Below are 24,475 nucleotides of genomic sequence, written 5' to 3' on the forward strand. Positions count from 1 at the left end.
AAGTGTGTGCCCTGGTCCGAATCTATTTGCAATGGTACCCACCATCGCGGAATTACCTCCTCTGCCAAGATTTGTGCCACGGTAGTTGCCGTGCAGTTTCTCGTTGGAAAGGCTTCTACCCAAAGGATGAATTTGTCTCTCACCACCAAGCAGTATTGTTTTCCCCGGGAAGCTGGGAGGGGCCCAGTGAAGTCTATCTGGACGTTTTCCCAAGGTCCCCGCGGGTGTGGCTGATGTGTCATCCGGACCTGTACCGGTTTTCCACTATTGTGCTGTGCGCATATAATACACCTATGGTAATATCGGCCGACATCCGGCCTCAACCCCGGCCACCACCAGTCTTTCATAATCGCAATTGCCATTGGGACTCGTGCGGTATGGCTCGCGCCATGGTATAATTCCATTAACATCTACCTTATACAGGACGGGACTACTACTCTCCCGTCTTTCCTCCACGCATGGTCCGCTTCCAGTTTTGCTCCCTTCTGTGCCCATTCCCCTTTCTCGGCGGCGGGGATGTCAGCATGAAGCTGGATTATATTTATCCTTTCCTGTTCTACTCTTGCGGCCGCCACTTGTTCCACCCGTTCCGAACCTTGTCAGCCGCTTGGTTACCCTCCTGTTCTTTTGTCTTAACCTTTTGGTGTGCCTTAATCTTTATAACTGCTGCCTGTGTCGGTTTACTTGAGGCTTCTAATAGGTTCCTAATTCTTACTTGATTCTTAACAGGCTCTCCCCCTGTGGTGATAAAGTCCCTGCGTCCCCATGCGGTCATATAGTCATGCACTACCCCAAATGCGTACCGACTGTTCGTATAAATGTTTACGGTTTTTCCTTCTGCTAGCTTCAATGCTTCCGTGAGGGCCACCAATTCGGCTACCTGAGCCGACAGGCTCCCATCTATTCGTCCCGATCTCTCAACGTCTAAGTGCTCGTTCACCACAGCCCACCCAGTCCGCGGGGCCCCATCTATATATTCACGTGACCTAACTACGTAGAAGGTGAGCTGTGGGTCCTCCAACGGTACATCCTTCAGCCTTCCCATGTTCACTTCCTCATCCACTTCCTCACATTGATGGGGACTACCTTCCCCCATCATCCCCTCTGCTGGATTCTCCCCTATGTCTCTGATTATCTTGACTGACTGATAGGTGGGTAGTAACACTGCCTCCCACCTTGCCTGGCGCATGTTAGAGATGGACCTCAGCCTTCCAGTGTTTAACGTTTCCACAATGGTATGTTTGGTATGTAGGATAATATCTCCTGTCATTACCACCCATGCTTTTACCACCCATGCAGCACAGTCCAAGGCGGCTACACATCGCGATAGTCCCTCTTCTACTCTTAGCAGAGTAATAGGCCGCCGGCCTTTTTCTATCCCCATGATCTTGTGCCACTACTGCTGTGTAAAATCCTGCATGATTGTTACAGAATATGTGGAATGGCTTTCACATATCCGGCAATCCCAGTCCGGGTGCTGTAATGAGGGCCCGTTTTAACGCCATATAGGCTTCCTGTTGTTTCGGGCCCCATTCTACCTCCGACGTGGCCAGAGGGGAGCCTCTCACTAATGCCTGTAGAGGTTCGACTATTTCTGCAAAATTGGGAATAAAGCTCCAGCTGTAATTAAAAAGCCCCAGGACTTTCCTCACCCCCCCTTACGGAGACCGGACGAGGCATTCGTTCTATGGCACTCCGCCGGTCTCCGGGAATGGTTCGTTGTCCCTGCGACAACTGTTGTCCGAGGTACGTGACCTGGGCCAACCCTATCTGTGCTTTCTTTGGATTTACCTTAAACCCGACCTCCAGCAGTGCTTGCAATACCACGACCAGCACAGTGGCGAGCCCCCTTATATCCTCTGAAGCGATTAGGAGGTGGTCTACATATTGTAAAACCATCCTGTGGTACGGTGTCAGGTCTACTTTTTCTAATAACGCGCTCATGGCCCGGTGGAAGATGACTGGACTATTGTGAAATCCTTGTGGGAGTCTTGTCCAGGTATATTGCTTTGCCCCGACTGTGAAGACGAATTTGTCCTGAGACGCCAGGCCGAGTGGGACAGACCAGAACCCATTTGCTATATCTAAAACCGTAAAAACCTTATGAGTGGGGCTGAGCCGGTTAAATATTGTGGCCGGGTTGGCCACAATTGGATGTACCTTCGAGGTGACCTTCTTTAGGGCCGTGTAGTCGATCGTAAGGCGGTAAGACCCGTCTGGTTTAGACACTGGCCACACAGGGGAATTAGTAGTGCTTTCAGCGTGTCTCACTATTCCTCTTTTCTCCAGCTCCTTAACTATCTCTTTAACCTCCTGTTCTGCTTCCGTTTTAATGGGGTACTGTCTGTGGGCGGTATGGGCTGGTCCCTCGACTGTAATGGGTGGCATAACCACCTCTCCGGTATCTTGCTTGTCCTTGGCCCAAACTGCGGACAAGGCACTAGATACCGCTCGGTAGATTCCCTTAATCTTTGTCCAATCTTGTGCCAAAACTTGCGCACTTCCTGCCTTGGCCGTATGGCGGGTATATTTGGTGAGATGTGTCCTGGCCCCATTTGCTTCCGGCCAGTGCAATTTAGATTGTCGGGCATCTATCAAGAGGTTAAGGTCCCTCATGAGGTCGAGCCCCATGATGGTACCCTCGTTATTCTTACACACATAGAACTGTGCGGGTATCATTTTCCCATCTGTTTCTACCACCTGCACTGTGCTTTTGTACACGTGGACTCGTTCTCCTCCTAAGCCCACTATCACTATTTTATCCTTGGTTAACGGGAGGGGTATGTTGGTAATAGAGATCGAGCATCTTGTGTCCACTAACATTTCACACTGTCGGCCCCGTATTAGTGCAGACACATACATTCGTTCATCTGACCCTCCTTCCCTGGGGGCCGCAGACCCTCAATAGCTGCTCCCTGACTTCGAGGTATTCCAGGTATTTGCGGTACTCGTCGCTACCTATTTGTTGTTTGAGGGTCCCAGGGGCCAATGTTTTTACTGGCCTCGGCCTGTCCCGCCCAACATTTCTCTGCTAGGTGTCCCATTCCTTCCACAATTCTTGCAGACAGGTTTCGGGGCTTTACAGGCCTTTGCCATGTGCCCGGCCTTACCCCAATTAAAACAGGTTCGGGGTCGGGTACCCTGCACCTGTCCCGTCGCCCCTCTCTCTTGTTTTAAAGTTGGGCCCCCATGTTCTCGCTTTGCCCCTTGGGCATCTACGTTACTAGCCCACCGTACTACATCATCATAGGTGGCAGCGGCAACCACCCCCATTTCCAAAATCTTTTGGTGTTGGGATGATAATCCCTCCTTAAACACTTGGACAAAGGCTGGGTCATTGATTGTGGCATTTGGCTGTCCTGATGATTCCTCATAGGCGGCGAACAGTCGTTCCCCGTATTCTGACATCCCCTCTCCCTTTATCTGTTTGTATGTCATAATTTTCCCCCAATTAGTGGGAGCTGCCCTGAGGGCGGTTTGGACGGAGGCCTTAAAGGCAGCAAAAGGTGCCCATTGGGCAGCTCTGTCTGCCGCCAGGACAACATTCGAGGCCCAAGTCCCGTCCCGATAATTTGCATTAGCCTGGGCTCTCCACCGATCCTTCGGGCACTTGGCCCTGACCAGTTGATCGATGTCCCTAGGGTGTAAGTCATGTACATCCCAGGTCTCGTCAAGGGCCTTCCAAAATTCTCTGTTATTACTCCTTGGTTTCAGAGACCCAAGGTCCTTCAGGATGGTTTGTTTCTCTAATGGCGGAAACGCGGCATATTTCGCAGTTGGGTTTGCCGCAGTCCCTCCCCTTCTCACTGGAGCTGCTTTTATTTCCGAGACGCCGTCGCCCCCTTCTCTGTTCTGACCCTCCATTTCCGGAGGGGTGGGCCGACGCCACGGGATATATTGCCGCATATGGGGGCGGTATTTCTCGTCCGAACATTTCTCTTGATGCGTATGACCTATTTGGTGTACCGGTTACATTTTCCAATTGTTTCTCTAATTCTCTGGTTCTTTTTGTTTTATATCTATCGTTTTCTTCCGCTATTTCCTGTAACTGTATATGTGCTTGGCCCAACATTATCCCTGCCTTTTGTGTTCTATCTTTCTTCTGTTTTTCCCACCAGTCCCATTGCTCCGGGAGCAGTTTGGATGGGTCCCACCCGTCCCGATTCATTTTCTCTCTCACTGTCTTTCTTTCCTCCATAAACCATCTGGTCAAGGATCCTGACGGCCCCGAACTAAATCTAGAGTCCTTACCTGCCATCGTAGTACGTCTACTACCCCACTTATGTCCCACTGGGTCCCGCTTATCCAGCTGGGACGCCTACTATAATCCATCGTCAGAGGTGCCTCACTTGTAAACCCACACTTTCCCGGTCTCTCAGCGGTGTCTCACTTGTGACTAATATGTGGCATATCACGGACCTATTTAACGTTTAGTCTTCTGTAAATAAGAAACAGTACAGTTACGGAACCGCTGGTCGTGACCTATATAAGCTGTTTAAGTCACAAACCCTTAGTACGTTGGATCTGTCCGCGTGTCCTACTCGCCAGTCCCACGGTGTCCATTTATGGACGGTCAGAAATGTGACTCCTCACCCGGTACTGCGGGCCTAGGTAGAGAGAGTTCTCGACACGGACCCTGCTCACAGCGCCAAATTGTTAGTGAAAGAACTTATTCACCGGAATACCGAGTGAGCTTTGCGAATCATAAACGGTTTATTAAACAGAGCGCTCTGGGAGAGACGCTGTGGACTCTGCAGTCACAGCAGCCGACTTCTCGTTTAAGCAGAGCGGAGCACAATCATTTATACATTGAAGTAAACAAGTTTAGAAAATATCGTTATTGTACAGAAAATCTCGTTATTGTACAGAAATCGCCTGACCCATGAGTCATATAACAGCCACTGTCTTTGTCTGTCTACATGACGTTATACGGTTAAATGGTTTATGCTAGAGTGTGACCTCATCCATAGTTGTGCAACTGGGGATTTCCCTCCCCTGCTGCCAAGCTGCCACTTGTCTGATTTCCCAACAAGCTCTATTTACTCCAGCAGCCATTCAGATAATATTCTGCCTTCCTGTTTTTAACACCAAAGATTTGTCAAGCATGATTTCCCCATCATAACTCCATGCTTACTTGGACCGATCCTGTCACTGCTTTCCAAATGCGCTCCGATTTCATCTTTAATAATTGAGTCCAACATTTTCCCCACTACTGATGTCAGGCTAACCGGTCTATAATTACCCATTTTCTCTCTCCCTCCTTTTTTAAAAAATGGTGTTACATTAGCTACCCTCCAGTCCATAGGAACTGATCCAGAGTCGATAGACTGCTGGAAAATGATCACCAATGCATCCACTATTTCTAGGGCCATTTCCTTTAAGTACTCTGGGATGCAGACTATCAGGCCCTGGGGATTTATCAGCCTTCAATCCCATCAATTTCCCTAACACAATTTCCTGACTAACAAGGATTTCCTTGAGCTCCTCCTTCTCGCTTGATCCTCCGTCCCCAAGTATTTCCAGAAGGTTATTTGTGTCTTCCTTCGTGAAGACAGAACCAAAGTATTTGTTCAATTGGTCTGCCATTTCTTTGTTCACCTGATTCTGACTGTAAGGGACCTACATTTGTCTTCACTAATCTTTTTCTCTTCACATATAGGAGCTTTTGCAGTCAGTTTTTATGTTCTGAGCAAGCTTCCTCTCATACTCTATTTTCCCCCTCCTAATTAAACCCTTCGTTCTCCTCTGCTGAATTATAAATTCTAAATTTTTCCCAGTCCTCAGGTTTGCTGCTTTTTCTGGCCAATTTATAATGCCTCTTTCTTGGATTTAATGAGAGAGGAGGTGAGGTGGGGGGGTGTGTAAGCGAGAGAGGAGGGGGGGAGCGAGAGAAGACGGGGGGAGTGAGAGAGGAGGGGGAAGGCAAGAGAGGAGGAGGGAGCAAGAGAGATGAGGGGAGCGAGAGAGGACAGGGGGGAGCGAGAGAGAGAGGACGGGGGAGCGAGAGAGGAGGGGGGTGTGAGAGAGGAGGGGGGAACGAGAGAGGATGGTAGAGCGAGTGAAGAGAGGGGGAGCGAGAGAGGAGAGGGGGAGCGAGAGAGGACGGGGGGGAGCGAGAGAGGACAGGGAGAGCGAGAGAGGAGGGGACGAGCGAGTGGAGGGGGGAGCGAGAGGAGGGCGCAAGCAAGAGAGGAAGAGGTAGCAAGAGAGGAGGGGGGAGTCAGAGAGGGGGGAGCGAGAGAGGAGGGGGGAGCGAGAGAGTAGGGGGGAGTGAGAGAGTAGGGGGAGAGAGAGAGTAGGGGGGAGTGAGAGAGTAGGGGGGAGCGAGAGAGGAGGGGGAGTGAGAGAGTAGGGGGGTGTGAGAGAGTAAGGGAGAGTGAGAGAGTAGGGGGGAGCGAGAGAGGAGGGGGGAGCAAGTGAGGAGGGTGGAGCGAGAGAGGAGGGGGGATCGAGAAATTGGGGGGAGCGAGAGGGGGAGGAGGGAGAGAGGAGGGGAGAGCGAGAGAGGAGGGGAGAGCGAGAGAGGAGAGGGGGTAGTGAGAGAGGAGGGGGAGGGAGAGAGGAGGGGGGAGCGAGAGAGAAAGTTGGAACGAGAGAGATGGGGGGAGTGAGAGAGAGAGAGGAGGGGGCGAGCGCGAGAGAGAGGAGGGGGCGAGCGAGAGAGACATGCAGGGAAGAGAGAGAGAGGGAGGAGTGGGTAGAGACAGAGAGAGAGAGAGACAGAGAGAAAGCGGGTGGAAGAGAGAGAGAGAGTGCAGGAGTGAGAGAGGGAGAGAGAGAGAACGGGAGAAAGAGAGACCACGGGAGAGAGAGAGAGAGAAAGGGAGAGCAGGGGAGAGCGAGAGAGAGAGGGGGGGGAGAGCGAGAGAGTAGGGGGCAGCGAGAGAGGAGGGGGGAGCGAGGGGGGAGCGAGAGAGAGAGGGGGCATCAAGAAATTGGGGAGAGCGAGAAGGGGGTGGGAGAGAGGAGGGGGGAGCGAGAGAAGAGGGGGAGCGAGAGAGAAAGGAGGGGAGAGTGAGAGAGGAGGGGGAGGGAAAGAGGAGGGGGGAGCGAGAGAGAAGGTTGGAGCGAGAGAGAGAGAGGAGGGCAGAGCGAGAGATGGAGGGGAGCAAAAGAGAGATGAGGGGGCATGAGAGAGAGGAGAGGGGAGCGAGAGAGAGAGAGGGGGGAGCGAGAGAGAGAGGATGGGGGTGCGAGAGAGAGAGGGAGGAGAGGAAGCGAGAGAGGAGGGGGGGAGCGAGAGAGTAGGGAGGGAGCAAGAGAGAGGAGTGGGGAGCGATAGAGGACGGGAGAGCGAGGGAAGAGGGGGGAGCGAGAGAGGAGGGAGCAGTGAGAGGGAGCGTGAGAGAGGAGGGGGTAGCGAGAGAGAGAGAGGAGGGAGGAGCGAGAGAGAAGATGGGGGGAACAAGAGAGAAGGGGGGGAGTGAGAGAGTGAGAGGAGGGGGATGGGGAGCGAGAGATGGGGGAGCGATGGAGAGATAAGGGGGGAGCGAGAGAGACAGGAGGCGGGGTGCGAGAGAGAGAGAGGAGGGGAGCGAGAGAGGGAGGAGGGGCATGGGGAATGAGAGATGAGGGGGGAGTGAGGGAGAGAAAGGAGGGGGAGCAAGAGAGAGAGGCAGGAAGCGAGAGATAATGGGGGGGCGAGAGAGAAGAGGGGGAGTGAGACAGCCAGAAAGAGATGAGCAGAGGGAGACAGAGAGAGAGCGGGAGGGGGGGATAGTGAGAGAGACATGCAGGGAGAGAGAGAGAGGGAGGAGCGGGTAGAAACAGAGAGGGAGAGAGAGAGAGTGGGTGGGAAAGAGAGAGAGAGTGCAGGAGTGAGAAAGGGAGAGAGAGAGAGAGCAAGTGTGGGAGAATGAGAGAGCACGGGAGAGAGAGAAAGAGAGAGAGAGAAAGAGAGCGCGGGGAGAGAGAAAGCAAGAGAGAGAGAGCGGGGAGAGAGAGAGTAGGGGGGAGCGAGAGAGGAGGGGGGAGTGAGAGAAGAGGAGGAGCGAGAGAGAGGAGGAGGGGGGAGTGAGAGAGAGGAGGGGAGGGGAGCGAGGGGGGGAGCGAGAGAGAGAGGAAGGGGTAAGAGAGGAGGGGGTAGTGAGAGAGGAGAGGGGTAGTGAGAGAGGAAGGGAGAGGGAGAGAGGAGGGGGGAGTGAGAGAGTGAGGAGGGGCATGGGGAGTGAGAGATGAGGGGGGAGTGAGGAAGAGATGAGGGGGGAGTGAGAGAGAGAGGAGGGGGTAACTAGAGAGGAGGGGCAGCAAAAGAGAGAGGAAGGGGAGCGAGAGAATGAGCAGGGGGGTTAGCGAGAGAGAGAGAGGAGGCAGGGAGTGAGAGAGAGGGATGAGGTGGGGGGAGCGAGGAAGAGAAGGGGGAGTGAGAGAGAGGAGAGGGGGAGTGAGAGATGGAGGGGAGGGAGAGAGAGAGGGGGAGCAAGAGAGAGAGAGGAAGGGGTTTAGCAAGAGAGATGAGCGGCGGAGCAAGAGAGAGGAGGGGGAGCGAGAGAGAGAGAGAGGAGGGGAGCGAGAGTGGGAGGAGGGGGAGCAAGAAAGAGGAGGGGGGAGCAAGAAAGAGGAGGGGGAGCGAGAGAGAGAGAGGAGGGGAGCGAGAGAGAGAGGAGGGGCATGGGGAATGAGAGATGAGGGGGGAGTGAGGGAGAGAAAGGAGGGGGAGCAAGAGAGAGAGGCAGGAAGCGAGAGATAAGGGGGGGGCGAGAGAGAAGAGGGGGAGTGAGACAGCCAGAAAGAGATGAGCAGAGGGAGACAGAGAGAGAGCGGGAGGGGGGGATAGTGAGAGAGACATGCAGGGAGAGAGAGAGAGGGAGGAGCGGGTAGAAACAGAGAGGGAGAGAGAGAGAGTGGGTGGGAAAGAGAGAGAGAGTGCAGGAGTGAGAAAGGGAGAGAGAGAGAGAGCAAGTGTGGGAGAATGAGAGAGCACGGGAGAGAGAGAAAGAGAGAGAGAGAAAGAGAGCGCGGGGAGAGAGAAAGCAAGAGAGAGAGAGCGGGGAGAGAGAGAGTAGGGGTGGAGCGAGAGAGGAGGGGGTAGTGAGAGAGAGGAGGGGAGGGGAGCGAGGGGGGGAGCGACAGAGAGAGGAAGGGGGAGTGAGAGAGGAGGGGGCAGCGAGAGAGGAAGGGGGAGCGAGAGAGAGAGAGAGAGAGAGGAGGAAGGAGCGAGAGAGGTAGAGTAGGGCGGAGCGAGAGAGAAGATGGGGGAGTGAGAGAGAGAGGAGGGGGAGCGAGAGAGGAAGGGGCAGTGAGGGGGTTGCAAGAGAGGAGGGGGGAGTGAGAGAGAGAGAGGAGGAAGGAGCGAGAGAGGTAGAGGAGGGAAGAGCGAGAGAGAAGATGGGGGAGCAAGAGAGAGAGGAGGGGGATGGGGAGCGAGAGATGGGGGAGTGAGAGAGACAGCCAGAGATAGATGAGCGGAGGGAGCCAGAGAGAGAGCGGGAGGGGGAGAGAGTGAGAGAGACATGCAGGGGGAGAGAGAGAGAGAGAGAGAGAGCGGCTGGGAGAGAGAGAGAGAGAGAAAAAAAGAGCAAGGGAGCGAGAGAGAGCGAGAGAGAGAGAGAGCGGGGGAGAGAGGAGGGGGGAGTGAGAGAGAAGGGGGGAGCGAGAAAGGAGGGGGTAAGCGAGATAGCAGCAAGGGAGTGAGAGAGGTAGAGGAGGGGGAAGCAGGAGAGAAGATGGGGGGAACGAGAGAGAAGAGGGTGCAGTGAGAGAGAGAGAGGAGAGGGATGGGGAGCGAGAGATGCGGGGGGAGCGAGCGAGACAGCCAGAGAGAGATGAGCGGAGGGAGACAGAGAGAGAGCAGTTGGATGTGGAGGCGGGGAGAGAGAATGAGAGAGACATGCGGGGAGAGAGAGAGAGGGAGGAGCGGGTAGAGACAGAGAGAGAGAGAGCGGGTGGGAGAGAGAGAGAGTGCAGGAGTGAGAGAGGGAGAGAGAGAGAGAGCGAGCGCGGGAGAAAGAGTGAGCACGGGGGAGAGAGAGAGAGAGAGAAAGAGAGAGCAATGGAGAAATAAAGCGAGCGAGAGAGAGAGAGAGGCGAGAGAGAAGGGGAGAGCGAGAGAGGGGGGGTGCAAGAGAGGAGGGGGAGTGAGGGAGGAGGGGGGAGTGAGGGGGGCAAGAGAGAGAGGGGACAGCGAAGGGGGGAGCAGGAGAGGAGGGGGAGCGAGAGAGCAGGGGGAGAGCGAAGTGGGAGGGAGAGAGATGGGGGAGTGAGGGAGGAGGGGGGGGGCGAGACAGGAGGGGGTAGCAAGAGAGGAGCAGGGTAGTGAGAGAGGAGGGGAGAGGGAGAGAGGAGGGGGGAGCGAGAGAGAAGGTTGGAATGAGAGAGGAGGGGGGAGGGAGCGAGGAGAGGGGAGCGAGAAAGGAGGGGGGAGTGAGAGAGAGATGAGGAGGGAGTGAGAGAGAGAGGAGGGGAGTAGCGAGAGAAAGATGAGGGGGGAGCGAGAGAGAGAGGAGGGGGAAGTGAGAAAGAGAGGAGGGGGGAGTGAGAGAGAGAGGAGGGGGGAGTGAGAGAAAGAGAGGAGTGAGGGAGTGAGAGAGGAGGAGGGAGCGAGAGGGGGGAGCAAGGGGGGAGGAGCGAAAGAGGGGGGAGCGAGAGAGGAGGGGTAGTGAGAGAGAGAGAGAGGAGGCAGGGAGTGAGAGAGAGATGAGGTGGGGGGAGCGAGGGAGAAGAGGGGGGAGTGAGAGAGAGAGGAGGGAGAGCGAGACAGAGAGAGGAGGGGGGTAGGGAGCGAGAGATGGAGGGGAGGGCGAGAGAGGAGGGGGGAGCGAGAGAGAGAGGAGGGTGTTTAGCGAGAGATGGAGAGATGAGCGGGGGAGTGAGTGACAATAATATAGAGACCAGCAGAGGGAGGCAGTCAGTAAAGTGTATATTGGACAGTCAGTAAAGTGTATATTGGACAGTCAGTAAAGTGTATATTGGACAGTGCATTCGTTATAATCTAGCAAAATTCTCTGGACTCTGGGGAGGTACCAGCGGATTGGAAAGCAGCTAATGTAACGTCTCTGTTTAAAAAAGGGGGCAGACAAAAGGCAGATAACTATAGGCCGGTTAGTTTAACATTTGTAGTGGGGAAAATGCTTGAAACTATCATTAAGGAAGAAATAGCGGGACATCTAGATAGGAATAGTGCAATCAAGCAGACACAACATGGAATCATGAAGGGGAAATCATGTTTAACTAATTTACTGGAATTCTTTGAGGATATAACGAGCATGGTGGATAGAGGTGTACTGATGGATGTGATGTATTTAGATTTTCAAAAGGCATTCGATAAGGTGCCACACAAAAGATTACTGCAGAAGATAAAGGTACGCGGAGTCAGTGGAAATGTATTAGCATGGATAGAGAATTGGCTGGCTAACAGAAAACAGAGAGTTTGGATAAATGGGTCCTTTTCGGGTTGGAAATCGGTGGTTAGTGGTGTGCCACAGGGATCGGTGCTGGGACCACAACTGTTTACAATATACATAGATGACCTGGAAGAGGGGCCAGAGTGTAGTGTAACAAAATTTGCAGATGACACAAAGATTAGTGGGAAAGCGGGTTGTGTAGAGGATACAGAGAGCCTGCAAAGAGATTTAGATAGGTTAAGCGAATAGGCTAAGGTTTGGCAGATGGAATAAAATGTCGGAAAGTGTGAGGTCATCCACCTTGGGAAAAAAAACAGGAAAAGGGAATATTATTTGAATGGGGAGAAATTACAACATGCTGCGGTGCAGAGGGACCTGGGGGTCCTTGTGCATGAATCCCAAAAAGTTAGTTTGCAGGTGCAGCAGGTAATCAGGAAGGCGAATGGAATGTTGGCCTTCATTGCGAGAGGGATGGAGTACAAAATCAGGGAAGTCCTTCTGCAACTGCATAGGGTATTGGTGAGGCCGCACCTGGAGTACTGCGTGCAGTTTTGGTCACCTTACTTAAGGAACGATATGCTAGCTTTGGAGGGGGTACAGAGACGATTCACTAGGCTGATTCCGGAGATGAGGGGGTTACCTTATGATGATAGATTGAGTAGACTGGGTCTTTACTCGTTGGAGTTCAGAAGGATGAGGGGTGATCTTGTAGAAACATTTAAAATAATGAAAGGGATAGACAAGATAGAGGCAGAGAGGTTGTTTCCACTGGTCGGGGAGACTAGAACTAGGGGGCGTAGCCTCAAAATACGGGGGAGCCAATTTAAAACCGAGTTGAGAAGGAATTTCTTCTCCCAGAGGGTTGTGAATCTGTGGAATTCTCTGCCCAAGGAAGCAGTTGAGGCTAGCTCATTGAATGTATTCAAGTCACAGATAGATAGATTTTTAACCAATAAGGGAATTAAGGGTTATGGGGAGTGGGCGGGTAAGTGGAGCTGAGTCCACGGCCAGATCAGCCATGATCTTGTTGAATGGCCGAGCAGGCTCGAGGGGCTAGATGGTCTACTCCTGTTCCTAATTCTTATTATGTTCTTATTATTATGTCTGGTTGTCTTAAACAGTAATCACTGAAAAGCCTCTTTTAATAGCATGTTGTACAGTGAGCTGAAGTTGCCCAGTTATAGCAGACAATGTGTCCTCATCAACCCCAGAGACACTGTTGGGAGGCACACACTGTATAATCCTCAGGGGCAGCTACATGACTCACACACACCGCACACTGCACAGGATCAGCTGGGGAAAGTGGAGGAAGCTCGGGGTTAAACAGGGAACCAGCAAAAAGGGTGCAAGCAGGGGGGAACCCATCAAACCAGATTCCTTCAGCAAGAGACTCAGTGAGGGAGCAGGATAATGTACCTGAGTGAGGCTCCCCAAGGTCCATCAGCCCAGTCTCTGCCTGTCTGCACTCAGGGGCCTGGGGGAGGGAGAGCAGATACAGGAAGGAACCATTTGGGATACAGCATGTTATGCCTCCCCCCGTTACAGAAAAAAAATCCCTTTGGACCCTCCCACAGCTGGGTGGTGGGGGACGGGGGGGAGCGGGAAGGCTGAAGGTGGAGGAATCAGCAAACTGGGAGGTTGAGGTATTTTGACGGCTGGGCTATTTAAGGGCTTCCAGAGCTAGCTTTCAGTCTTATTCCTGCTGCAGACAGATTGTGGGGACAGTGTCTCATGTCTTTAAGCACAAGTCTCTCCAAGTAATGTAACTGTATCTCGGTTTCTGTCTTTAAAGTTTGGCGGTCTCTGTCCAGGAAATGTAGCTGTATTGTCGAATGATTAGACAGTGCTGTGCCGAATGTGTGTATGTGAACTCTGTTTGTGAGGGAGACTCAGTGTGTGAAACTCTGAGCTTTTACTCCAGTCCCCCCTCTGCCTGTTCCAGGTTCTGTGCCCCGGTGTGGGAGAAAGTTTCCCAAGCTGCGGGTCAAAGGTCTGCGAGATGGTAGTGGAGGAGGGAGCGCTGACCATGTGTGGCGATGAGTATCGCCTCTAATTTCTCTCCTCATTCTCTTTCTTGCATTTCTCACCCTCATCTTGCTACATTGTTTCTTTTGCGCTGCTTCTCTCCTTTCTTAGTTTATCACTTTTCATTCTTTCTTATGCTGTTCCTTCCATCTCCCTTTTCTAATTCACTCTTGTATTTCTCTATTCTTCTTCTCTTTGTCTCTCTCTAGCTCCTATTCTTCCTTTATCTCTTTCCTTTCTCCCTTTATTCCTTTCCTCCTTCGCTCTCTTTTTCTCATCCTTCCTGTTTCATTCCTTTCTTCAATTTTCTCTTTTACTCTTCCCCCATGCCTCGACCTTTCTTTCTCTTCTATCTCCTCTCTGCATTGTATTCTCTTTGTCTCTCTCTCCCTCTCTTTGCCCTCCGATTTCGCCTTTCCCTCTTCCCCTTGCTTTTTCTCATTTTTCATTGTCCTTCTTCTCATCATCTCTCTCCATGTTTCCTGTTTCATGCCCCTCCCCAGTATGTGAGAGAGAGAGACGCCCTCCCATAGAAACATAGAAACAAAGAAAATAGGTGCAGGAGTAGGCCATTCGGCCTTTCGAGCCTGCACCACCATTCAATAAGATCATGGCTGATCATTCCCTCAGTACCCCTTTCCTGCTTTCTCTCCATACCCCTTGATCCCTTTAACCATAAGGGCCGTATCTAACTCCCTCTTGAATATATCGAACGAACTGGCATCAACAACTCTCTGTGGTAGGGAATTCCACAGGTTAACAACTCTCTGAGTGAAGAAGTTTCTCCTCATCTCAGTCCTAAATGGCTTACCACTTATCCTCAGACTGTGTCCCCTGGTTTTGGACTTCTCCAACATCGAGAACATTCTTCCTGCATCTAACCTGTCCAGAGCCATCAGAATTTTATATGTTTCGATGAGATCCTCTCTCATCCTTCTAAACTCCAGTGAATACAGGCCCAGGCGATCCAGTCTCTCCTCATATATCAGTCCTGCCATCCCGGGAATCAGTCTGGTGAACCTTCGCTGCACTCCCTCGATAGCAAGAACATCCTTCCTCAGATTAGGAGAACAAAACTGAACACAATATTCCAGGTGAGGCCTCACCAAGGCCCTGTACAACTGCAGTAAGACCTCCCTGCTCCGATACTCAAATCCCCTCGCTATGAAGGCCAAAATACCATTTAGCTTCTTCACCGCCTGTTGAACCTGCATGCCAACTTTCAATGACTGATGTACCATGACACCCAGGTCTCGTTGCACCTCCTCTTTTCCTAATCTGCCGCCATTCAGATAATAATCTGCCTCCGTGTTTTTGCCACCAAAGTGGATAACCTCACATTTATCCACATTATACTGCATCTGCCATGTGTTTGCCCACTTACCTGTCCAAGTCACCCTGCAGCCTCTTAGCATTCTCCTCACAGCTCTCACTGCCACTCAGCTTAGTGTCATCTGCAAACCTGGAGATACTACACTCAATTCCTTCATCTAAATCATTAATGTATATTGTAAATAGCTGGGGTCCCAGCACTGAGCCCTGCGGCACCTCACTAGTCACTGCCTGCCATTCTGAAAAGGACCCATTTATCCCGACTCTCTGCTTCCTGTCTGCCAACCAGTTCTCTCTCCATGTCAGTACATTACCCCCAATACCTTGCGCTTTAATTTTGCACACCAATCTCTTGTGTGAGACCTTGTCAGAAGCCTTTTGAAAGTCCAAATACACCACATCCACTGGTTCTCCCTTGTCCACTCTACCAGTTACATCCTCAAAAAATTCCAGAAGATTTGTCAAGCATGATTTCCCTTTCATAAATCCATGCTGACTTGGACCTGTCACTGCTTTCAAAATGCGTTGCTATTTCATCTTTAATAATTGATTCCAACATTTTCCCCACTACCGATGTCAGGATAACCGGTCTATAATTACCCATTTTCTCTCTCTCTCCTTTTTTAAAAAGTGGTGTTACATTAGCTACCTTCCATTCCATAGGACTGATCCAGAGTCGATAGACTGTTGGAAAATGATCACCAATGCATCCACTATTTCTAGGGCTACTTCCTTAACTACTCTGGGATGCAGATTATTAGGTCCCAGGAATTTATTGGCCTTCAATCCCATCAATTTCCCTAACACAATTTCCTGACTAATAAGGATTTCCTTCAGTTCCTCCTTCTCACTAGATCCTCGGTCCCCTAGTATTTCCGGAAGGTTATTTGTGTCTTCCTTTGTGAAGACAGAACCAAAGTATTTGTTCAACTGGTCTGCCATTTCTTTATTCCCCATTATAAATTCACCTGAATCTGACTGCAAGTGACCTACGTTTGTCTTCACTAATCTTTTTCTCTTCACATATCCATAGAAGATTTTGCAGTCAGTTTTTATGTTCCAAGCAAGCTTCCTCTCATACTCTATTTTCCCCCTCCTAAGTAAACCCTTTGTCCTCCTCTGCTGAATTATAAAATTCTCCCAGTCCTCAGGTTTGCTGCTTTTTCTGGCCAATTTATATGCCTCTTCCTTGGATTTAACACTGTCCTTAATTTCCCTTGTTAGCCATGGTTGAGCCACCGTCCCCATTTTATTTTTACTCTAGACAGGGATGTACAGTTAATGTTCATCCATGTGATCTTGCCATTGCCTATCCACCGTCAACCCTTTAAGTATCATACGCCAGTCTATTCTAGCCAATTCACGTCTAATACCATCGAAGTTACCTTTCCTCAAGTTCAGGACCCTAGTCTCTGAATTAACTGTGTCACACTCCATCTTAGTAAAGAATTCTACCATATTATGGTCACTCTTCCCCAAGGGGCTTCGCACAACAAGATTGCTAATTAGTCCTTTCTCATTACACATCACCCAGTCTAGGATGGCCAGCCCTCTAGTTGTTTCCTCGACAAATTGGTCTAGGAAACCATCCCTAATATACTCCAGGAAATCCTCTACTGTATTGCGACCAGTTTGGTTAGCCCAATCTATATGTAAATATATTCAAAAGGGAGTTAGATGAAGTCCTTACTACTAGGGGGATCAAGGGGTATGCGAGAAAGTAGGAAGGGGGTACTGAAGTTGCATGTCCAGCCATGAACTCATTGAATGGCGGTGCAGGCTAGAAGGGCCGAATGGCCTACTCCTGCACCTATTTTCTATATTTTCTATGTAGATTAAAGTCACCCATGATAACTGCTGTACCTTTATTGCACGCATCCCTAACTTCTTGTTTGATGCTGTCCCCAACCTCAGTATTATCGTTTGGTGGTCTGTACACAAGTCCCACTAGCGCTTTCTGCCCTTTGGTATTCTGCAGCTCCATCCATACAAATTCCACATCATCCAAGCTAATTTCCTTCCTTACTATTGCATTAATTTCCTCTTTAATCAGTAATGCTACCCCTCCTCCTTTTCCTTTCTGTCGATCCTTCCTGAATGTTGAATACCCCTGGATGTTGAGTTCCCAGCCTTGGTCACCCTGGAGCCATGTCTCCGTGATGCCAATGATCATATTTGTGAATTTCTGCCTGGGCAGTTAATTCATCCACCTTATTATGAATACTCCTTGCATTGAGGCACAGAGCCTTCAGGCTTGTCTTTTTAATACACTTTGCCCCTTTAGAATTTTGCTGTAATGTGTCCCTTTTTGATTTTTGCCTTGGGTTTCTCTGCCCTCCACTTTTACTTTTCTTCTATCTTTTGCTTCTGCTCCCATTCTACTTCCCTCTATCTCCCTGCATAGGTTCCCATCCCCCTGCCATATTCGTTTAACCCCTCCCAAACAGCAGTAGCAAACACTCCCCATAGGACATTGGTTCCGGCCCTGCCCAAGTACAGACTGTCCAGTTTGTATTGGTCCCACCTCCCCCAGAACCGGTTCCAATGTCCCAGGAATTTGAATCCCTCCCTCCTGCACCACTCAAGCCATATAACCATCTGAACTATCCTGCGATTCCTACTGACTAGCACGTGGCACTCGTAACACTCCTGAGATTACTACTTTTTAATTTAACTCCGAGCTACCTAAATTCAGCTTGTAGGACCTCATCCTGTTTTTTATCTATACCATTGGTTCTGTCTTCATGAAGGAAGACACAAATAACCTTCCAGAAATACTAGGGGACCGAGATTCTAGTGAGAAGGAGGAACTGAAGGGGATCCTTATTAGGTGGGAAATTGATGGGATTGAAGGCTGATAAATCCTCGGGGCCTGATAGTCTGCATCCCAGAGTACTTAAGGCCCTAGAAATAGTGGATGCATTGGTGATCATTTTCCAACAGTCTATCGACTCTGGATCAGTTCCTATTGACAGGAGGGTAGCTAATGTAACACCACTTTTTAAAAAAGGAGGGAGAGAAAAAACAGGTAATTATACACCAGTTAGCCTGACATCAGTAATGGGGAAAATGTTGGAATCAATTATTAAAGATGAAATAGCAGCGCATTTGGAAAGCAGTGACAGGATTGGTCCAAGTCAGCATGGACTTATGAAAGGGAAATCATGCTTGACAAATCTTCTAGAATTTTGTGAGTATGTAACTAGTAGAGTGGACAAGGGAGAACCAGTGGATGTGGTGTATTTGGATTTTCAAAAGGCTTTTGACAAAGTCCCACACAAGAGATTGGTGTACAAAATTAAAGCACATGGTATTGGGGGTAATATACTGACGTGGATAGAGAATTGGTTGGCAGACAGGAAGCAGAGAGTTGGGATTAATGGGTCCTTTTCAGAATGGCAGGCAGTGACTAATGGGGTGCCACAGGGCTCAGTGCTGGGACGCCAGCTATTTACAATATACATTAATGATTTAGATGAAGGAATTGTGTAATATCTCCAGGTTTGCAGATGACACTAAGCTGGGTGGCAGTGAGAGCTGTGAGGAGGATACTAAGAGGCTGCAGGTTGACTTGGACAGGTTAGGTGAGTGGGCAAATGCATGGCAGTTGCAGTATAATGTGGATAAATGTGATGTTGTCCACTTTTGTGGCAAAAACACGAAGGCAGAATATTATCTGAATGGCGGCAAATTAGGAAAAGGAGAGGTGCAATGAGATCTGGGTGTCATGGTACATCAGTCATTGAAAGTTGGCATGCAGGTACAGCAGGCGGTGAAGAAGGAAAATGGTATGTTGGCCTTCATAGGTATGGGATTTGAGTATCGGAGCAGGGAGGTCTTACTGCAGTTGTACAGGGCCTTGGTAAGGCCTCACCTGGAATATTATGTTCAGTTTGGTCTCCTAATCTGAGGAAGGACATTCTTGCTATTGAGGGAGTGCAGCAAAGGTTCACCAGGCTGATTCCCAGGATGGCAGGACTGACATGAGGAGAGACTGGATCGACTGGGCCTGTATTCACTGGAGCTTAGAAGGATGAGAGGGGATCTCATAGAAATGTATAAAATTCTGACAGGACTGGACAGGTTAGATACAGGAAGAATGTTCCCGATGTTGGGGAAGTCCAGAACCAGGGGTCACAGCCTCAGGATAAGGGGTAGGCCATTTAGGACTGATGAGGAGTAGCTTCTTCACTCAGAGTTGTTAACCTGTGGAATTCTCTATCGCAGAGTTGTTGATGCCAGTTCATTGGATATATTCAAGAGGGAATTGGATATGGCCCTTATGGCTAAAGGGATCAAAGGATATGCAGAGAAAGTGGGAAAGGGGTACTGAAGTGAATGATCAGCCATGATCTTATTGAATGGTGGTGCAGGCTCAAAGGGCCGAATGGCCTACTCCTGCACCTATTTTCTATGTTTCTGTAGAGCGACACACAGCACATGGTAGCAGGTCACCCTCCCTAAAACCACCTTGGACTCTCTCACCTGGGTGGAGGAAGCAGCAAGCTGGTAGGTTGAGGCATTTTAGGGCTGGCCTATTTAAGGACCTGCAGAGCTAGTTTTCAGTCTTTTAGTCCTGCTGCAGGCAGGTTGTGGAGACAGTCTTTAAAGGCAAGTGTCGCTCTGCAGGTAATGTAACTATCTCTGTTTTTGTTTGTCTTCAAAGTGTGGGTCACTCTGTCCAGGAATTGTAAGTGTATTGTCAAATGTTTAGTGCTGTGCCAAGTATATGTGAAACACCTTGTGTGTGGGACTCTCCATGTGAGTGGATCATGCTTGTACCCCATTCCCCCTCTCTCTATTCCAGGTCCTGTGCCCAGGTGTAGGAGAAAGTTTCCCGAGCTGTGGGTCAAGGGTCTGCGAGAAGGTGGAGATGATGAGTGCTGACCGTGTGTGGTGGTGAGTATCACTAATTTTTCTCATTCTCTCTCATTTCTCACTCTTGCTGTTTTTCTTGCACCGATCTCTCCTTTTCTCCTTTCTCAGTTTCTCCCTTTTCATCCTTTCTTGTGCTGTTCCTTTCATCCTTTTCCAGTTCACTCTTGTATTTCTCTTTCTCCCTCTTTTCTCTTTGCCTCTCTGGATTCTATTTCTCTATCTCATTTATTTCTCCCTTTAGAAACATAGGAACATAGAACATAGAACATACAGTGCAGAAGGAGACCTTTTTGGCCCATTGTGTCCACGCCGGCCGACAAAGAACCGCATGGCCCTTGGTCAGCAGCCCTAAAGGTTATATACAAACCTATGAACAATGACAGAAAGGCAAAGAGCACCCAGCCCAACCAGTCCACCCCACACAACTGCGACACCCCTTATACTGAAAACATCTACACTCCACCCCAACCGGAGCCAAGTGATCTCCTGGGAGAGGCAAAAACCAGATAAAAACCCAGGCAAATTTAGCGAGAAAAGAAATCTGGGAAAATTCCTCTCCGACCCATCCAGGCAATCAAAACTAGTCCAGGAGATCACCCTGGCCGTATTCTATTCCCTGCAGTACTTACCATATCTGTGCAATCCAACAAAAGGTCATCCAGTCTAATCCCAATTACCAGCTCTAGGTCTGTAACCCTGCAGGTTACTGCACTTTAAGTGCCCATCCAACCATCTCTCAAAAGTGGTGAGGGTTTCTGCATCCACCACTCTTCCAGGCAGCGAGTTCCAGATCCCCACAACACTCAGCGTAAAGAAGCCCCCCTCAAATCCCCTCTAAAGCTTCCACCAACCACCTTAAAACTATGCCCCCTCGTAATAGACCCCTCCACCAATGGAAATGAACCCTTACTATGCACTATGCCCAGGCCCCTCAATATTTTGTACACCTCAATGAGGTCTCCTCTCAACCTCCTCTGTTCCAATGGGAACAAACCCAGCCTATCCAATCTGTCCTCATAACTAAGATTCTCCATTCCAGGCAGCATCCTCGTAAATCTCCTCTGCACCCTCTCTAGTGCAATCACGTCCTTTCTATAATACGGCGAGCAGAACTGCACGCAGTATTCCAGCTGTGGCCTAACCAAAGTATTGTACAATTTCAGCATAATCTCCCTGCTCTTATATTCTATGCCTCAGCCAATAAAGGCAAGCATTCAATATGCCTTCTTAACCACCTTATCCACCTGACCTGCTACTTTCAGGGAATCTGTGGACCAATGGTGGAGCTGTTGGAGGCGTGGACTATTCAGTTGGAGCTGTGCTGTGGTAAGAGAAGGAGCTACCTGCTGTTGCTCCTGCCTGGAAAGCCTGGAGTGAGCCCTGTGAAACAGCCCAGGAGGAGGAGGAAGGGGCTTTATAAAATTCCAATTCATCCAGAGGGAGAGGAGGAGAGCTGAAAATTCAACAACCTTTAATACTGCTGCAGAGAGTTGGAGAGAGGGGAAAAAAAGAACAACTATCCAGTGTGGAAGGAGGAAGAAACTTCATCAACCAAAGGTGGGTGTGTTTTGGTGCATTCCCCTAAAGACTTTGTTGTATCAGTGGGGGGAGGAAAGAAGACTTGCTAGAGGGCTGGAACACCGTGGTGGGTGTGTGTGTGTGGAAGTGTGTGTGGGGGTCTTGCTTACAGCTAGGCCCCACACACCACTGAAGCACCCCTCCCCCATTGCCTAGCCTGGGATAGCTGGAGCTGCCTGGCTGAAAAACTATTAATCACCTATTTAACATCGTTGGGAGTGTGTGCCTGGGTGGTTCCAGCTGTCCCTGGTGAAGACATCTTCTCCCCCCCACCCGAAGACCATCTACAAAAACTGTTTCTTTTTCCATCATCTGGGGAGTGCACCCCAAGAAAAACACCCACCCATCGCTGTGAGGGGAGACCTGCCCTCACAGCTTCCCTCTTTCCCAACCCCCTCTCTCTTTCTCTCTCTCTCTGTCTCTCCCCTCTCTCTCTGAGATCCCCTTTCCCCCTAATTGAAAAACCAATTAAGACAAATGAGCAGAGGGAGCAAGGCCCCTCCCCAATTGTCAACCAGGGGAGAGGTGTGCCTCTTTTAGAGCTACCTCTGTTCAAACAGCAACGAGTCCATTTAAGACCATTAAGGCCTGTGACTTTGTGGTGGGTGTGGCCCTTAAATGGACCCCGTGATGGCGACCCCATCCACGCCGGTGGCAGGGCCAGCAAAGACATATGCGCAGGTGGCATCGACATCCAAGGCGCCTCCTGCACCGCCTGCTGCCCTGCCACCGTTCAGACTTATAACAAAAAAACACGGGGTCAAGAGCTACACTCACCCCACAATGAGCATCGAGGAGTGCGTGCGGGCGATGGCTGGGGTAGTCGGCCCCTCGGCCATTGTCGTGGCCTCTAAGATGTCTGGGAAGGCTGTATTCTTCCTGGGGTCGGAGCGGGCGGTGTCCCTGGCCCTTGAAAAGGGGCTCACGGTGGGCGGGACGTTCCAGCCGGTGGACCCTCTCGAGGCCACCGCGCAGAGGGTCATCCTTTCAAACGTCCCGCCCTTTGTTCCCGCTGGGCTCCTCCTCCCTCACCTACACCAACTGGGGGAGGTAAGGTCAGGGAAAAACCCCAGACTGCTCAGCCTCAGGGAGAGCAGCCTGCGCGATGTCTTCTCCTTCCGCCGCCAGCTCTTTGTCCGGCTGGCGCGGGAGGAGACGACGGAGGGAAGTTTTAATGTGGTGCACGAGGGGACTGCCTACCGCGTCTTCTGGACGTCGGACGGTGTGTGGTGCCATGCCTGTAGGGAGGTGGGGCATGTTCGTAAGAACTGCCCCGCCTCCAAGGCCGCCAAACCACCAAGGGCGGCCAAGGCTGCCGCCGCCTCCACCCCTCCCCCTAGTAGCGTCCGCATGCTGGGAGCCATAGGTGCGCGGGCATCGTCAGGGGTCTTTGTTTTCACGGCCTCCGGCGAGGAGGAGGGAGAGCGTCCGATCGTAAAGAAGGCGCGGAGGAAGGCGAAACATTTCGAGGCAGGTCCCCTCAGTGCGCCAGACAATTTGATCACCACGCTCAACCCAACCCTGTCACCGGCGAGCGCGGGGTGCCCTGAGCCCGTGCCCGAGCCCTTGACCAATATCACAGAGGGGCTCAGGCGCGGGCAAGATGAGAAAAAGGGGGGAGTGGAGCGGGATGCCTCGGCAGACATGGAGGTCTCCCTGCCTCCGCGCCCCCCCAGGAACAAAAGGAGGCGCTGCTCGAATGAGGCGGAGGGGGAACAACATCCCTCCGCGGAGGAGTCAGTGCCCCCCGCGTGTCCCGCGTCCCCCACCAGCGCCCCCAAACTGCGCCGTAGGCAAGAGGAATCTGTCCCCGGGGAGGGTGATACAGTTGTGGCTGCCCAGCCTCTGCCTCCCGGGGATGGCGTGGAAGATCTGCCTGTCGTGGGGGGCGTGGGGCCAGCGGAGGAATGCGTAGCCGCCGGATCGAGCGTCCCGGGGACTGAGGCGGGCGGGGCCGAAAAGGCCGAACCTGAGCCCGCCCAGCTATTAACCAACTGCCCCCGGGAGTCGCTCGACCCGGAAGAAACAAAATATGTTAACAATTTTAATGACTCTGTACACGCTGGGCCGGGGGGTGGCGGCGGGGAGGGGGAAGAACAACAACCCTCACCCCCTACTTTGGAGCTGAGGTACTTGGAGGACCTGGAACATTTCTTTGACCAGGTCTCTCCGTGTTCCCCGTCTCCTGGGGCGGAGGAGGAACCCCTTCTGCTGTCGCTTCCTGACCCAGCACCGCTTTTAAAAGAGCCCAGTGGGGTCTCCTCTGCCGCCGATCCTGGGGGTGGGATCGGGGCGGAGCCAGGGCCGGATGGAGAGGGCGGGCCATTTGCCGTACCTCGTGCGGTCGACGGGCCGGCTGTTGGCTGCGACCTCCCGGAGGGGGACGGGGACTCGGTGGGGGACGAGGGAGAAGATCTCGAGTCCATCGCCAGTGAGGTGGTGGATCTCCTCGTGCCCGCCGCTGAGTCCCCCCTCATTCCTGCAAAGGAACTCCGGGACTTTTTGGTCCAGAGCCAGGGTCGCCGCAACCGAGCCCATCTGGCCCGGGAAAAATGGTCCGAGCCGGGGCTGCTCGTCGCGTCCGTCCGCGCCGCCGCTAAAACCATGGCCGCGGGCGGGCCCTTATCAAAGGCGGAAGGCCTTGAGCTGCGCCGGCTCAAAAGGTTCCTCGCTGGGCTGCTGAAGGAGTGGAGGTCAACAAACGACTCCACTCCCCCCGCACAATAGGTTAGGTAGAGGTTGCACTATGCTTTTGTCATGAAGATAACCATAGCCAGCCTCAACATCAACGGCGGCAGAGAGGCACGCCGTAGATTTAACAATTTTTTGCTCCTGCGGGAGGGGAAATATGCAGTGTGCTTCCTGCAAGAAACCCACACCGTTCCGGGAGACGAAGCCACATGGCTCCTGGAATGGCAAGGAGAGGTCCGCATGAGCCACCTCACCACCACTTCTTGTGGGGTGGCCATCTTGTTGGCCCCGCATTTTCAGCCGGAGATCTTGGGGGTCGAGGAGCCCGTGCCAGGCCGCTTGCTGCACATCACGGTTCACCTGGGGGACATGCCGCTCCATCTCGTGAACGTGTACGCCCCTCAGCCCGGCCCGTAGCAAACGCGCTTCTTTGAAGAAGTGTCCGCTCTTCTTGGCTCCGTCGATGTCGGCGACTGCATTGTCCTCGGGGGGGATTTTAACTGCACCCTCGAGGCGAGGGACCGCTCCGGTGCCCCGCAGAGCATGACGGCGATGGAAAAGTTGAGGGACCTGGTCGGGTCCTTCGACTTGGTGGACGTCTGGCGAAATCTCCATCCCGACTCCAGCGC

General features: G+C 51.7%; 1 protein-coding gene across 1 annotated transcript; it reads right to left on the reverse strand.

Annotated features, from left to right (window-relative positions):
- Nucleotides 1–556: 556 nt before the first annotated feature.
- Nucleotides 557–1,045, reverse strand: LOC139232852 (ribonuclease H-like). Its single transcript, XM_070863343.1, has one exon. It carries the CDS (start codon nucleotides 1,043–1,045, stop codon nucleotides 557–559), a length of 489 nt encoding a protein of 162 aa, XP_070719444.1.
- Between the last annotated feature and the right edge of the window lie 23,430 nt (nucleotides 1,046–24,475).

The sequence above is a fragment of the Pristiophorus japonicus genome, chromosome 20 (genome assembly GCF_044704955.1).
Source record: "Pristiophorus japonicus isolate sPriJap1 chromosome 20, sPriJap1.hap1, whole genome shotgun sequence".
In the NCBI taxonomy this organism is placed as follows: domain Eukaryota; kingdom Metazoa; phylum Chordata; class Chondrichthyes; family Pristiophoridae; genus Pristiophorus; species Pristiophorus japonicus.